Raw genomic sequence first — 12,398 nt, 5'->3', positions numbered from 1 at the left:
TAGTAATTATAATAATAAGAATTATATCTAATAATCTTAGGAATCTAATAATCTGAAATAATTACATTTGATAGCCTCATAATATTAAAAATGATAATTTGAAAAATATCTATCGATAGATTTATGCATAATAGACAATATAGGACCTTCAAATCATGAAACATTATAAACTACGAGACGATCGACATTCAATTTGTACCTATGTTTTCTTATTATCTCTTACGATGTGACGTAGTCAAAGAGCCACAAGGGTCCTGCTTAAAAAATCAAGAAATTCCAAGAAATTCAAAATTCTCGAATTCAAGACAAAAATCTTAAATTTCTTGGAATTTCTTGATTTTTTTAATTACAACGTCAAGAAATGGTCAAGACAAGAAAAACGAAATTTTTTATCTTGAAAATCAAGACAAGACAAGAAATGCTCTTTAAGACAAAAAATCTTGTCTTGATGAAACACTACTTTCTGCTTTTCCGTCAAAGTGTGAACGCGCCCTAAGATACAGTGTGACCCCGACCGGCGATATACATCTCGCGTAAATATCTGCTGCCGTCGTATATCTCCGTTAACACGCGGATCGTGAATCGCGTACCGGTTATCGGTCTCTCCCGGAGCTGCGCCTTCGCGCCGCGCCAAAGCGAGTGAACTTTCCCAACGCCAACGGAAAGAACAGAGAGGGAAACGCCAAACTGCCGATGCCGCCGCACCAGCACGACTGTCTTGGTATCAGCGACCAACGGTCCCATTTTTAGCGGCTGAATTAGAAAGTGCGAGAACAGAGAACCTATATTTACAGTGCATACCGACTAAGCTGTGCAAGATCAAATCACTGGTCGTTGTCGCGAACCGACGTTAGACTTCTAGGTGAAGTAATTTCACTTCCAGGAAATTTTTATTCGGAACTTAATCGACCATCGCGTAGATTGTTAGACAAAGACCGATTCTCGATTGTCACGATTAATCTTCCAAAGCTGACATCAAAAGCTACAACACAGTTAAAGACGTTATACTCTAAAAAATATAGGTGTAGATTTAACATTCAATTCTCATCGCGTCAAAACACCAACATATGGATTTGACACCATGAATTTTAAATCATGATGTTAAATTCATACTATGTTAAGATATAAATGCCGGACAAAGAACAACATGCTGGTGTTTATATAATTCTTATCGTATAATTAATGTTGATACAAACATCAACACATTGTTGTTGACTTAACCATAAATTTTAAACCATATGTTAAATCCTCATGTCAATCCTATGTTAGTGTTTATATTAACATGAAAATTACATAAACTCCACATGATTTTTATCCCATTTACATCCCATTTCTTACAATGTGACTCTGAAACTTATTTAATTTATGTTAGTTAAAAGGCATTAATTAATTTCAAGGAGCCAGAATGGCAATTCGTATTAAAAAAAATTAATATATTTAATAATGATATATTAATATTTTAATAAGAATAATCAAAAATTTTATGTAACATGAAGAAAATTGAATTATTTCATATATCAAATAAGAGCTTTTCGAACTCTGCTTATATTTGTGTGACTATGTATTATTAATCAAATCAAATGTTACATCGATATAATATAATTTCAAACATTTTCTTTAATGTAATCCTTCTCAATGAATAAATTTAATAAATAATGAATGAATTGTTTGACATTTTTGTTAGAGATATAATTGAGTAGTTTTACTAGACTATTATAACTCCGAAGGGTTAAACATTCGTGAAGCTCGGTACCGTGTTCGAATTCTACGAGGGCTCGGCCTATCGGATTATTCTGGAGCGTACACGTGTCCAAAACACGCATAGAGAACCTACCAGAGAAGCTTCGAGAAACTGCCATTGTTATGCCGAAGCGGGGAAGGGGAAGGGGAGAGGTAGAAACGTACGAAGGGGGGAATTATTCCTATCTTCATTTAGCCTCCGGCTAAATCGATTGCGCTTCCCATCTCCGCTGGGCACAAAAGTTCGGTCCTCCTCTGTAATCGTGGCACCCCTGTGGAATCCCGGGATTTCTCCCTCCCTTGTGTGTATTATTACACAGGGGAAGTATCCCATGCGATATTCGAGAGCCCGAGGGAATATTCGATCAAAAAGGGATGATGAAACAGCAATTCTCAATAATATTTCTCTCCTGCTTAATTATTATCCTATCATTTTTACGATTTACCACGATATTTGAGTCTCTATTTTTAGGTCGAGATAGCGCAGACCGAATTACGTGATCGCTACATAAAAACGCGTTAAACGCCGGTAATTTTACGATGCGTTGGAAATAGCTAGGGATACGTCAACATCTATCAGGTGATAATTATAACGATACGCGAGCATTATTTTAAACCATCGACTAATGAGAGTATGGTTATTCATAAAGTGATGTATCTCGATGAGTGCAAAGCTCTCCTGGTTACGCAGCGTGGGACTTTTTTTCATACAGTCCCATTTATCTTTTTTTTTTTTTTTCAATGAACTTCGAACCGAAATATCAATTGCGACGCACAACGTATACGCACTCGTGAAAATACAAAAAACAATTAAGATAGAACGCAATATGCACAATAAGCGAAGGAAATTACTTAATGATGAATCCTCACTATATACACGAAAAGAATGGCTTGCTTTTGAAGCATGTAAACATTTAATTAGATGTAAACATGTAAATAATTATGTCGAATCATCAAAATATGTACAGTGAGTGCAAAAAGTAATTCGTACAGAGAAAATATTTTTTTAAAAAACTTTATTTTTAAAAAGTAAAAAGTAAAGTATTATCCAACGAAAAATGAGTCATTGAATCGATACGCTGATTTCATCACCAATTCGACGTCGATTTGATGTTCAATTGATGGTCATTTCTTGCTGAGTAATTAACAATTGTTCATAGATAATAAAAATAGACTGTATGTTTCTTAAAATTATATCAGAAAGATGTGTATTAATTATAGAAAATATATCTGAAAAATAAGTGAAAATTAAAAATTCTATTGTTTGGATGCTCAAAAGTATTTGTCGAGAAATTTAGCTTTTAAAATCAGGAACATGCGAAACTCGTTTATTTATGTTAGAACAGAATATATTCATTGTATAAAATTGCTAATTAATGTTTATTTTTTACAAATAGACTTTTTTTTATAAAAAAATTTCCTTATACGAATACTTTTTGCTCTCACTGTATATATTAGACGTTTAAACTGATTGTTAAAATGTTAAAATTTTTAGGCTTTGTCTTACATGTATTTCATGTCAAAAGTTCAGAAATATTTAAAATATTGACGTTTTTAGAATTACTTATTCAAATAATGTAACAAAATGTATTTTTTTTACATATATATATAATAATTCAATAATGGCAATAATTATTATTGAATTTGAAAAATTATTGTTAAAAACAACACTGTTATGAATATTTAAGTAGATAAATTTAAGTAATTTCAAAATATTAATTTTTCAAAAGCATTTTCAACCTTTTGGTCTGAAGTGTAATTATTTCCAATTATTTTATATCCAATTATTTTGATCCAACATAATAATAATTTATATTTAGTTATTTGTATTTAAATACTTTAGCAAATACTTCAAATATTTCAGTAAAATCATTTTTCCTGTATATCATATTAATTTTTTTATTAATTCCTAATGTGTGTGTATATATATATATTTATTACAACATGTGTGATAGATTTAAAAACGTTATACATCCGGTGATGAAAATTATCGTTAGTGTGGTAACGAGCGGTGAACTCTCGAGAGAATGACTAACAGTCGGGTCGCGATACCGCAGGCGTCGATAAGCTTGCAATAATAATAAATGACGATAAAACGAAACGCGAATCTGTCACGTGTGGTAGGCCACGATCATTTTGTCCACAAATAAACATGCTTGTTGCGCAACCAACTCTTCAGAGATGCTCCGTTTTACGACGTACATGCATATTCACGCTGAAAAATTGCTTTACCGCTATTTTTAGATCGCACCGTCTTTGTCTCGTCATTGGGTCAGAGTCTTCGTTCATGTTAATCATGTGAAAAATAGATGAATTAGATTAACAGTAGTTTCAAGTTGTCCGCACTTGTGAAATATGAGCTTATTCACGTTCATTAATGGAAATCCGTTAAATCTGTTAATGAAAGTTTTCATATGGAAAGGACGGTTTTGCTGAAACATCTGAAAATTTAGCTAGATACAGATCTGAAAATAATATTTCATTGGATCATCAAAATAATTATAAAAGACATCAAACTGATTGTGCTAGAATATCAAAAATGTGTTGCCTCATTGCTCATTATGCTTAAGGTTTTTACGTGATTATTTTTACACCAAAAGAATGATAAAGAGCTTTAGCTAGATAGAAATTTGAAAATAGTTTTGTTGGATATAAAAATAATTATGGAAGATATCAAACTGATTACTAGAATGTTAAAATTTTTTGTTCGTCGTCACGCTTGGAGTTTCCTGTATAATTATTTTTGTCCAGCAAAATTATTTTCAGATTTGTATCTGATTAAAGTTTTATACGAAAGTTTTATGCGAAAAGAACGATTTTGCTGAAGTATCTCTAAAACTTTTAGTTAGAATTTTGAAAATAATTTTGTTTGAATTAAGATAATTATGTAGGACTATAAGACATTCAAACTAATGAAATGCTAAAACTTTCTGCAGTATCGTTCATTTCATCGTGCTAAAGTTTTCTTCTACGTAATTATTTTACATAACATTCAAACAAAATTATTTTCAGATCTAATTAAATTTTTAAAAACTTCAACAAAATCATTATTTTTTTTGCTCTAAAGCCTATTCTACAATGAGCTCTTTGTTTCCTGTTTCTTATTTTTTATCTTTTGCTTTTTTTCTCCTTTGCACAATCATTTTATCAACAATTATATTTTTTACTACGTATTTTTTTACTTATTGTTTCTTTCGAAGTTCGTCAACTTTTATTTCGGGCGATATAAAACAAAAAATCGGATAAGAAACAAAAAAAAGACAAGACGTAAAAAATAAAAAAGGCAAGAAACAGGAAACAAAAAGCACATTGTAAAACTTAAAATCCATCTGCGGAAAAAACATGGAATTGATCAGTGAATTGACAATATTTAACAATGAACAATAATATGTTTCAGGCGATGGGACTTGCCGGGATGTAGCCTCGACAGGAGAGTCTATGAGCGCGGTGCAGGCTCGTCAGGAGGAGGCGAGACGCAAGAGGCGCAGGAAGAGACGTTCCGGCTCCTCTGTGGTGTCCTCTTGCTTCCAAGGTAAATTCGCACATAAGAAACATATAGGCGCTAAAACATAAGAGAGAGTAAATACTAGGGTTGGATAGTAACTAATTAAAACGTTAAAAGTTAAAAAAAAATTTTAATTTAAAAAGTTAATTTAAAAATAACTTTTAACTAAGTTTTATTTTTAAACGTTAACTTTTTAACTTTCTTTTAAGTTAAAACATTTTTTTATCTCTTTTAAATATCTTAAAGAAAAATAATAAGATATAATAAGACTAAGAGCATATATTCGTAATCTGTTCATATTTTAAGACCATCTTAAGTAATTTCTTAAAATGCTAGTGTAGCCCTCTTATTGGTTTATGCGGTTATGCCTTATGTTATAAACCTTAGTCCGGATCTACAATAGGTGTTTTAAGCCTTAAGTCATAAAAAATTGACTAATTATAATCAAATTCTTCTCGTATTCGATTGTAATTTCTTATAGCTTAAGACTTATTAAAAAGTAAAAACTTATCTCGCTATATCTGCAAGTCGCAAATCGCGCGGTGTGCCGAAGCCATCTCATGCGTTTTAAGGATATTAGCGTCTAATGCAAATATATCACATGTGAATAGAAAAATTAAAAATTTAATTTACTTAATAATCTATATTGTTATGTAACCTCATTTTAAGAAAAGAAATATTTTTTTAAATTTCAGGACATTTGATCTAAAAATAATTTTTTTCAAAATTAACTTTTTTAAATTTAAGTTAATTCAATATTGACTTAACTTACGTTAATTTTTTATTCCTTCAACTTTTAACTTAATTTTATTAATTTTGTAAAGCCATTAACTTTAATGTTATTCAGTTAAAAAAACGTTAACTTACCCAACCCTGGTAAATTACTAAGTATAAGTATACTCTCTAAATCTGAATCAGTGGATAATTACTAATATCAATGCCAAGTATGTCACTGGTAATCAGTGAATTAAAAATATGAGATCCCTAACCTAATTAATCTTTATTATGTGATCTAATCTCGTTTTAATGCTTAAATTCAATGAATACGATATTGGAAGATTGGAATTAATGTGAAAATATCAGTGTTTTAGTAAGTTTATATAATGCTCAAACATTCTTCCTTTTTTAGTTGAACTTCACTGATTACACAGTGCTAAGTATGCCACTAGGTAATTAGTGACTATCCACTGATTCAGATTTAGAAAGTATTCAAGCCTATAACGATCAAAGCTAGATCTTCTCAATGCCTAAATAATTCACTATGAATTATCTATATCCTATATATGTATATGCATATATACCATTTATTTACCGTTATAAGCTTGAATACACTTATACTTACTCTCTAAATCTGAATGTAATTAGTGACTATCCACTGATTTAAATATAGAGAATAGTATTTCATTTCATGTCGGTCTTAATAAAATTTTATAAGAGAGAGTGTTAAGAACGTCGGTGCTATCACGCGAAGAAATGGCGCGACAGTCCGGATTTTGTCGCAAGAGAGAGAGAGAGAGAGAGAGAGAGAGAGAGAGAGAGAGAGAGAGAGAAAATATCAAACAAAGAATTTCCTGTAAATATGATTATACAAGAGAATAAATGCCTTTAACCATCAAGATGGATCTTAATTGCTTAAATAATTCGATGTGAATTTATATATTACATATGCAATCATTTAAATTGCTCGTCAAAGGAAACGAGAGAATAGAGAGGAGAGTAAGCGAGAGAGTGCGGGATAGAATGGCTGTTCTTGATTTTTCGATACGGAACAACGCGGTGCACTATTTCATGTACCTACGCACTCCGCAGTTCTCTCTTTCTATCTATCTTACACCAGTGACTTGCAGTCCTTCTTCGTAGGTCTGACCTTGAATAAGTTCGGAACGCTCGAGAAACTCACGCGGGGCGGTAATCGATCGCGCAGGCGGCCTGGAATTTTGCGCGCTGCTTTGTTTATAAACACCGGAAGTTCGCTTTTACTTCTCCCTCGACACGCCAGGTATCTCTAAGAGAATAGACCGAAGTAGAACAATGGCAGGATCTTCTTTCTTTTTCTCGGGAGAATCTTGAGTGGATTTCTTTTCTGCTTATGTGTCTATCATTTCGCCGTTCCATTTATACTGTTGACGTAATCAGATGAAGAAACGTCGGTATTTATGATCCTTGGAATAACTTACGCATAGAGGAGATGGTTTTTGCACCCCTAGCTGGTAAACTGGTTGAGAGATGCGAAGAACGCGGGATCGGAATTAATCCGAGCTGGCTGCGCAGCTGGCATTGCTGGCAAATACGGTTATTCGGCCACGGAGTCGCTCGCTCGATCGATACGACGCCGCGGCCCACAGAGAGCCATGAATTCGTTGTACGTGTTTTCGGCGCGGCAGTGTCGCTCGACCCTCGAACTCGAGGACGTTTCATATTTTAGTACCGTAATTTATAAATAATGTATTATACAATTATTCAGCTATTGTTTGTGGGTTAATTGATCAATATTAATATCGTACACAGAATAATTAATCTTCTTAACTGATTTATTTAATAATTAATTGTTTAAAGAGACTTAATTTGTTAGAATATTCCTTTTCATTTTTAATTTTGTTCGAGATAACTAGCGTGAATAATTTTGATAAATATCTAATATATAAATGATTAGAATTAAAGTTAATGTTAGATATAGATTTTTTATTTATTTATTTATTTTTTTTTTTAGGTAATACATTTTACAGAAGTATTTTACAGAATGTTATTAAAATATATACAAGAAAAAATATTGTTGAAATTGTTTATGAAATTTTGGAAATTTTATTTTTATTCTTGTCAGACGAGTGTGACATTTATTTACGTTTCAGCAATTTGATGAAATATAAATAAATATATATTTATCTTTGATGAAAAGAATTAATGCAGTCTATAACATTTCCTAAACTATTTCGCACGTATGTTATTCTGGTCTTTAAGAAATATTTATATAACTTTAATTTCTTTAATTCTAATAAATTATATTTTACATATTTCAAAATTTTTCGTACAATTATCTGCACTAATGACCGCATGTTAACGAAGATATACGATATATTAAAAATTGGTCATTGTTACGCCATTAAGAAATATTGATCACTTTAGATAAACAAGAATCAAGTTCACAATCTTGGCCGGTTGCGTCATTCCACGTGATCGATTCGCGAGCTCGGCTCAGTTCGAGAAGCTTCCACTGCGCTCTGAAACCGTATATCGGCTTATATCACTAAAAGTCGACGAGACACTTGGCCGAGAGTCCGCCGAACTTGTATACGAAGGGTGCTTTCCCTTTAGTGACACAAATCGAAACAAATGTTCTATTTTTGTTATGATTGAAACACCAAGAAAGATAGAAGATATTTTCTAATGTCCGTTTCTATCGATATAATTTAATTTTAATCTCGGTTCATCTAACTCTTTATTTTTTCTGATTCTAAGAATTAGAAAAAGATGTGACTATATGAGTAAGTTAAATTGAGATTAAAGTTGGTAGTAGGGTTGGTAAAGACTACTTTTTTTTCTTAAGAATAAAACGTATTATGTATTTTTTCTTAAATATGTTTTTAATGCTTCAAATATGCTTTAAACAGCATAAAAAAACATTTAAATACTACTTAAACAGTATAAAGAAAAACATTTAAAACATATTAAAAATTAATTAAGCATGTTTTAAACTATTTAAACACGTTTTTTACCAACCCTGGTTGATAGAAATGGACATAAGTGGAAGAAAACACTCAATATGTCATTGGACATCACTTAAATTGTCATTGAATATCTATCCGCGGATCATCAGTTATAAAAATCATTATCAGGCATTTTCAATTTCCTCGAAGACGCTTTGCGCTTGCGTCGTTATCATCCTTAATTTGTGATATTGTTCTCGGACCTCTAATTGCGAGTGGGTCGATGATCGCCCAATTTTCGAGACGCTATTTTCGAGAGGGCCGCTATTAAAATTGGCACAGAACGACGTAAAGAGACATGGAGGCATATTATCGGCTTCTGGTTGCTAGGCGCTGAGCGACGCTGCCATGCGCGCGTATTCTGACGTGTAATATCGGAGCGATAGGTGGGATGGGTGGGTGGCGAGGGACGGGGGCAAACAGAGACGTGGTATAACGCTCGAGAGGCAACCGGCGGTAGGGATGGACCAGGGAGAGACGCGCGAGGTAGAGTTCTCGACGTTGTTGGAGGAAAGGAGCCGGCGACGTTGCCTGGCGCGCGGACTTCCGAGAGAGAGAGAAAATTCGGTGTATGTGCGTCGTAGTTCCTCGCTACGATCTCGGCCACCCCCTCTCGACCTTGACATTGCCTGGTCGTTAGAGCAGGACACACACACACACACACACACACACACACACACACACACACACACACACACACAAAACACACAACACACATACACACACTTACACGCTGAACACCGCGCGTATGAGATCCAAAGCCTGTTTAAACCGGAGATAATTGGGCCTTTTCGAGCGTAACAGGCAATCGCGATCAAACACGATACGCATCGTCAAAAAGGTCGTGTGTATGTGTGTTTTCTTCCTTCAATGACTCGCAGAGAATCTGAGATGATATAAATATTCTGATATTCGTCGCGACAAAATTCACAGAAAAGTATATTGTTGTACGCAAGTAATAATTATTATCTCTCTGAAAAATCCATTTAGTTGAATCAATATTAATTTCTTCTTTAGATATGGATAGATCTTTGATTGATGCAATAAAATAACTTAGTTCAAATATCTGATAAACTTATTTTGTTAGAAATTAAAAATAAAATATTGCAATAACCAAATGTTTTTGCTTCGACTAAATTATTTTATTACATCATTCAAGGATTGGTTTGCCCAAACTGGAAATTAATTGATTCAATTAAATGGGTTTCTCAGTGTTGTTTCAAGTATTTCAAAAATTCATGTATTCGTAAATCTATCATTAAAAAGCTTATCAGAAGCATCAAATTTATTCAATATACAATATATTCTGAAAATCCTAGTTTAATTATACTCCAATCAAGATTATTAAAACAAATCCGACTTATTTTTTATTAAATTGCTTTTTTATAAAAATCGCTTTTTCGATCAATTTTAGAATATTCTTCAAAAGAAAATAAATTCTTGTTTTGATGAATACATAAGTTTAAAATTTGTAATAATATATTTTAAGATTCTTATCAAGAAAATATTCTTTAAAGATAATCGTTACTTAAAAGGAAAAAAATAAATTAAGCAATTATTTTTCTTAGCAATAGATTGATATTTTTCTGTGTGAAGGCTATAGTAGTACATACATTTATGTATTTTTTTAATACACAGAAGAGTTTTTATTAATTAAAAATCATATGGTGAGTGGTACCATGATGTCTTTTCAAAATGATATTTTTTCTTACACTGTGATATTATTGTCTATCATATTTATTGTCCTATCATATTTATAATAGTTCATCATTCTGAGAAGAGAATCCATTAAGTCACCTAGTTTTGAAATTTTATTGCCTCAATACACTTAGGCTTGTGATGAACTTATGATAGATTTATGGATGTACGATTATATGAACCTTTGAAATACTTGAAACAAGCGACTATTAGGCATATAGTATTTATCTCTGTGTAGTAATAAAATTTGTCTTGCAGGGATTCCGGTTAGCGTGACCAATCAAATTGAAGAAAAAAAAAGGGTGTCTTGACTATTTCGTCGCCGATGACGCTGATCGCGTCGCGGAGGAAAAGCGTTTCTAACGCGCTGCTCTCGAGCGCTTCGATCGATTCGTTCTCGGTGTTAGGTCCCCTCTTGCCATTGCAATGACAACGCGATACAGTACGATGTAATCGCCAATCGCGCGTGCTCATAGAGAGCGACGCGCAATTCCATGCCGAATGAAATATCACGCGGCGGTCTGTCGCATTGATTCATCGCGGTGAATCCATAGCTCGCGGATTCGAGAAGTTACGATGTCTTTTGCTTCGATAATTTTGAAAGTTTCACAAGCCTTGGTATGCATAAGTGTACGTTTGATTCCAGAAATGCCTTAACGTTGCCGCAAATATCTGAGCACTTAGTAGAGATGTTTGTACATCTCGAAATTATACATCCGGCGAGCATTTGTAAATGTTTGAACACGTAAAAGATTAGATTATTATTAAGAATAAAAGATTATTAGCGGATTACATAATAGTTTAATTAACAGATAAAAATATAATTTAGATCTTTTAATAATTTAATCTAGAGATGCAACGGATAATGATTTGTCAGATAACCGAATATCGGATCTTATCCGATAAAGTATATACAATCTTAGCTACGAGTATAAAACAAAATTTGATATAAATGTTTTATATTTGACGAAAAATGAATTAAGAATAGTTTTATTGAAAAATAATATTTTTATAATTCTTTCATTTTAGTCCTCCTTTGGCTTTTATTACTGGAAATTCATACTCTTTTTAGGAAATAAATTGAGAATATGAGATACTTTATACTTATACTTAAAATATACTTATACCTAAAGCTATATTTTTATTTTATTTGGAGTGCTTAATATGAATAAAAAAAAAACATTGCGACGTACGACACTTGTTAAATTAGATGTGTGAACTGTGTGAGGATATGTAAGGTGTGCAATGTGGAATCGAGTATTTTTAGTTTTTCATTTTCTTCCGTTCTTTTGTCGAAGAGTATGATGTATCGTATAAGAGAATGATGATCAAAGAATTAGTCTAAAAAATGAGTATATAAAAAAGAACGTTGCTGTTACAGAACTGTACAAATTGACTGGAGAAGTTCTTGGGGAAGGTGCCTACGCTTCAGTCCAGACCTGTACATCTCTTTACACGGACCTCGAATACGCTGTGAAGATCATTGACAAGATCCCCGGACACGCGCGTGCCAGGGTGTTTAAGGAAGTCGAAACATTTCACCATTGCCAAGGCCATCCGAACATCATACAGCTAATTGAGTTCTTTGAGGATGAGGAAAAATTCTATCTTGTGTTTGAGAAGATCAACGGTGGCCAATTATTGAACAGGATTCAGGAACGGATTCATTTCACTGAGAGGGAGGCGAGCCAGATTGTCAAAGAGATTGCGAGTGCGCTCGACTTCCTTCATAAGAAAGGTAATTTCGACGA

General features: G+C 32.9%; 1 protein-coding gene across 1 annotated transcript in view; it reads left to right on the top strand.

Annotated features, from left to right (window-relative positions):
* The window catches only part of LOC108693237 (MAP kinase-interacting serine/threonine-protein kinase 1-like), a 27,142-nt gene that overhangs the window by 12,885 nt on the left and 1,859 nt on the right, over positions 1-12,398 (top strand). Inside the window, exons 2-3 of the mRNA XM_018202079.1 lie at positions 5,138-5,272; positions 12,029-12,385. Of these exons, the coding sequence (XP_018057568.1) occupies positions 5,138-5,272; positions 12,029-12,385 (492 nt within the window). The remainder of the gene's footprint in view (positions 1-5,137; positions 5,273-12,028; positions 12,386-12,398) is intronic.

This window comes from Atta colombica, unplaced genomic scaffold (assembly GCF_001594045.1).
Source record: "Atta colombica isolate Treedump-2 unplaced genomic scaffold, Acol1.0 scaffold89, whole genome shotgun sequence".
Classification (NCBI taxonomy): domain Eukaryota; kingdom Metazoa; phylum Arthropoda; class Insecta; order Hymenoptera; family Formicidae; genus Atta; species Atta colombica.
This window is presented reverse-complemented; position numbering and strand designations above follow the sequence as displayed.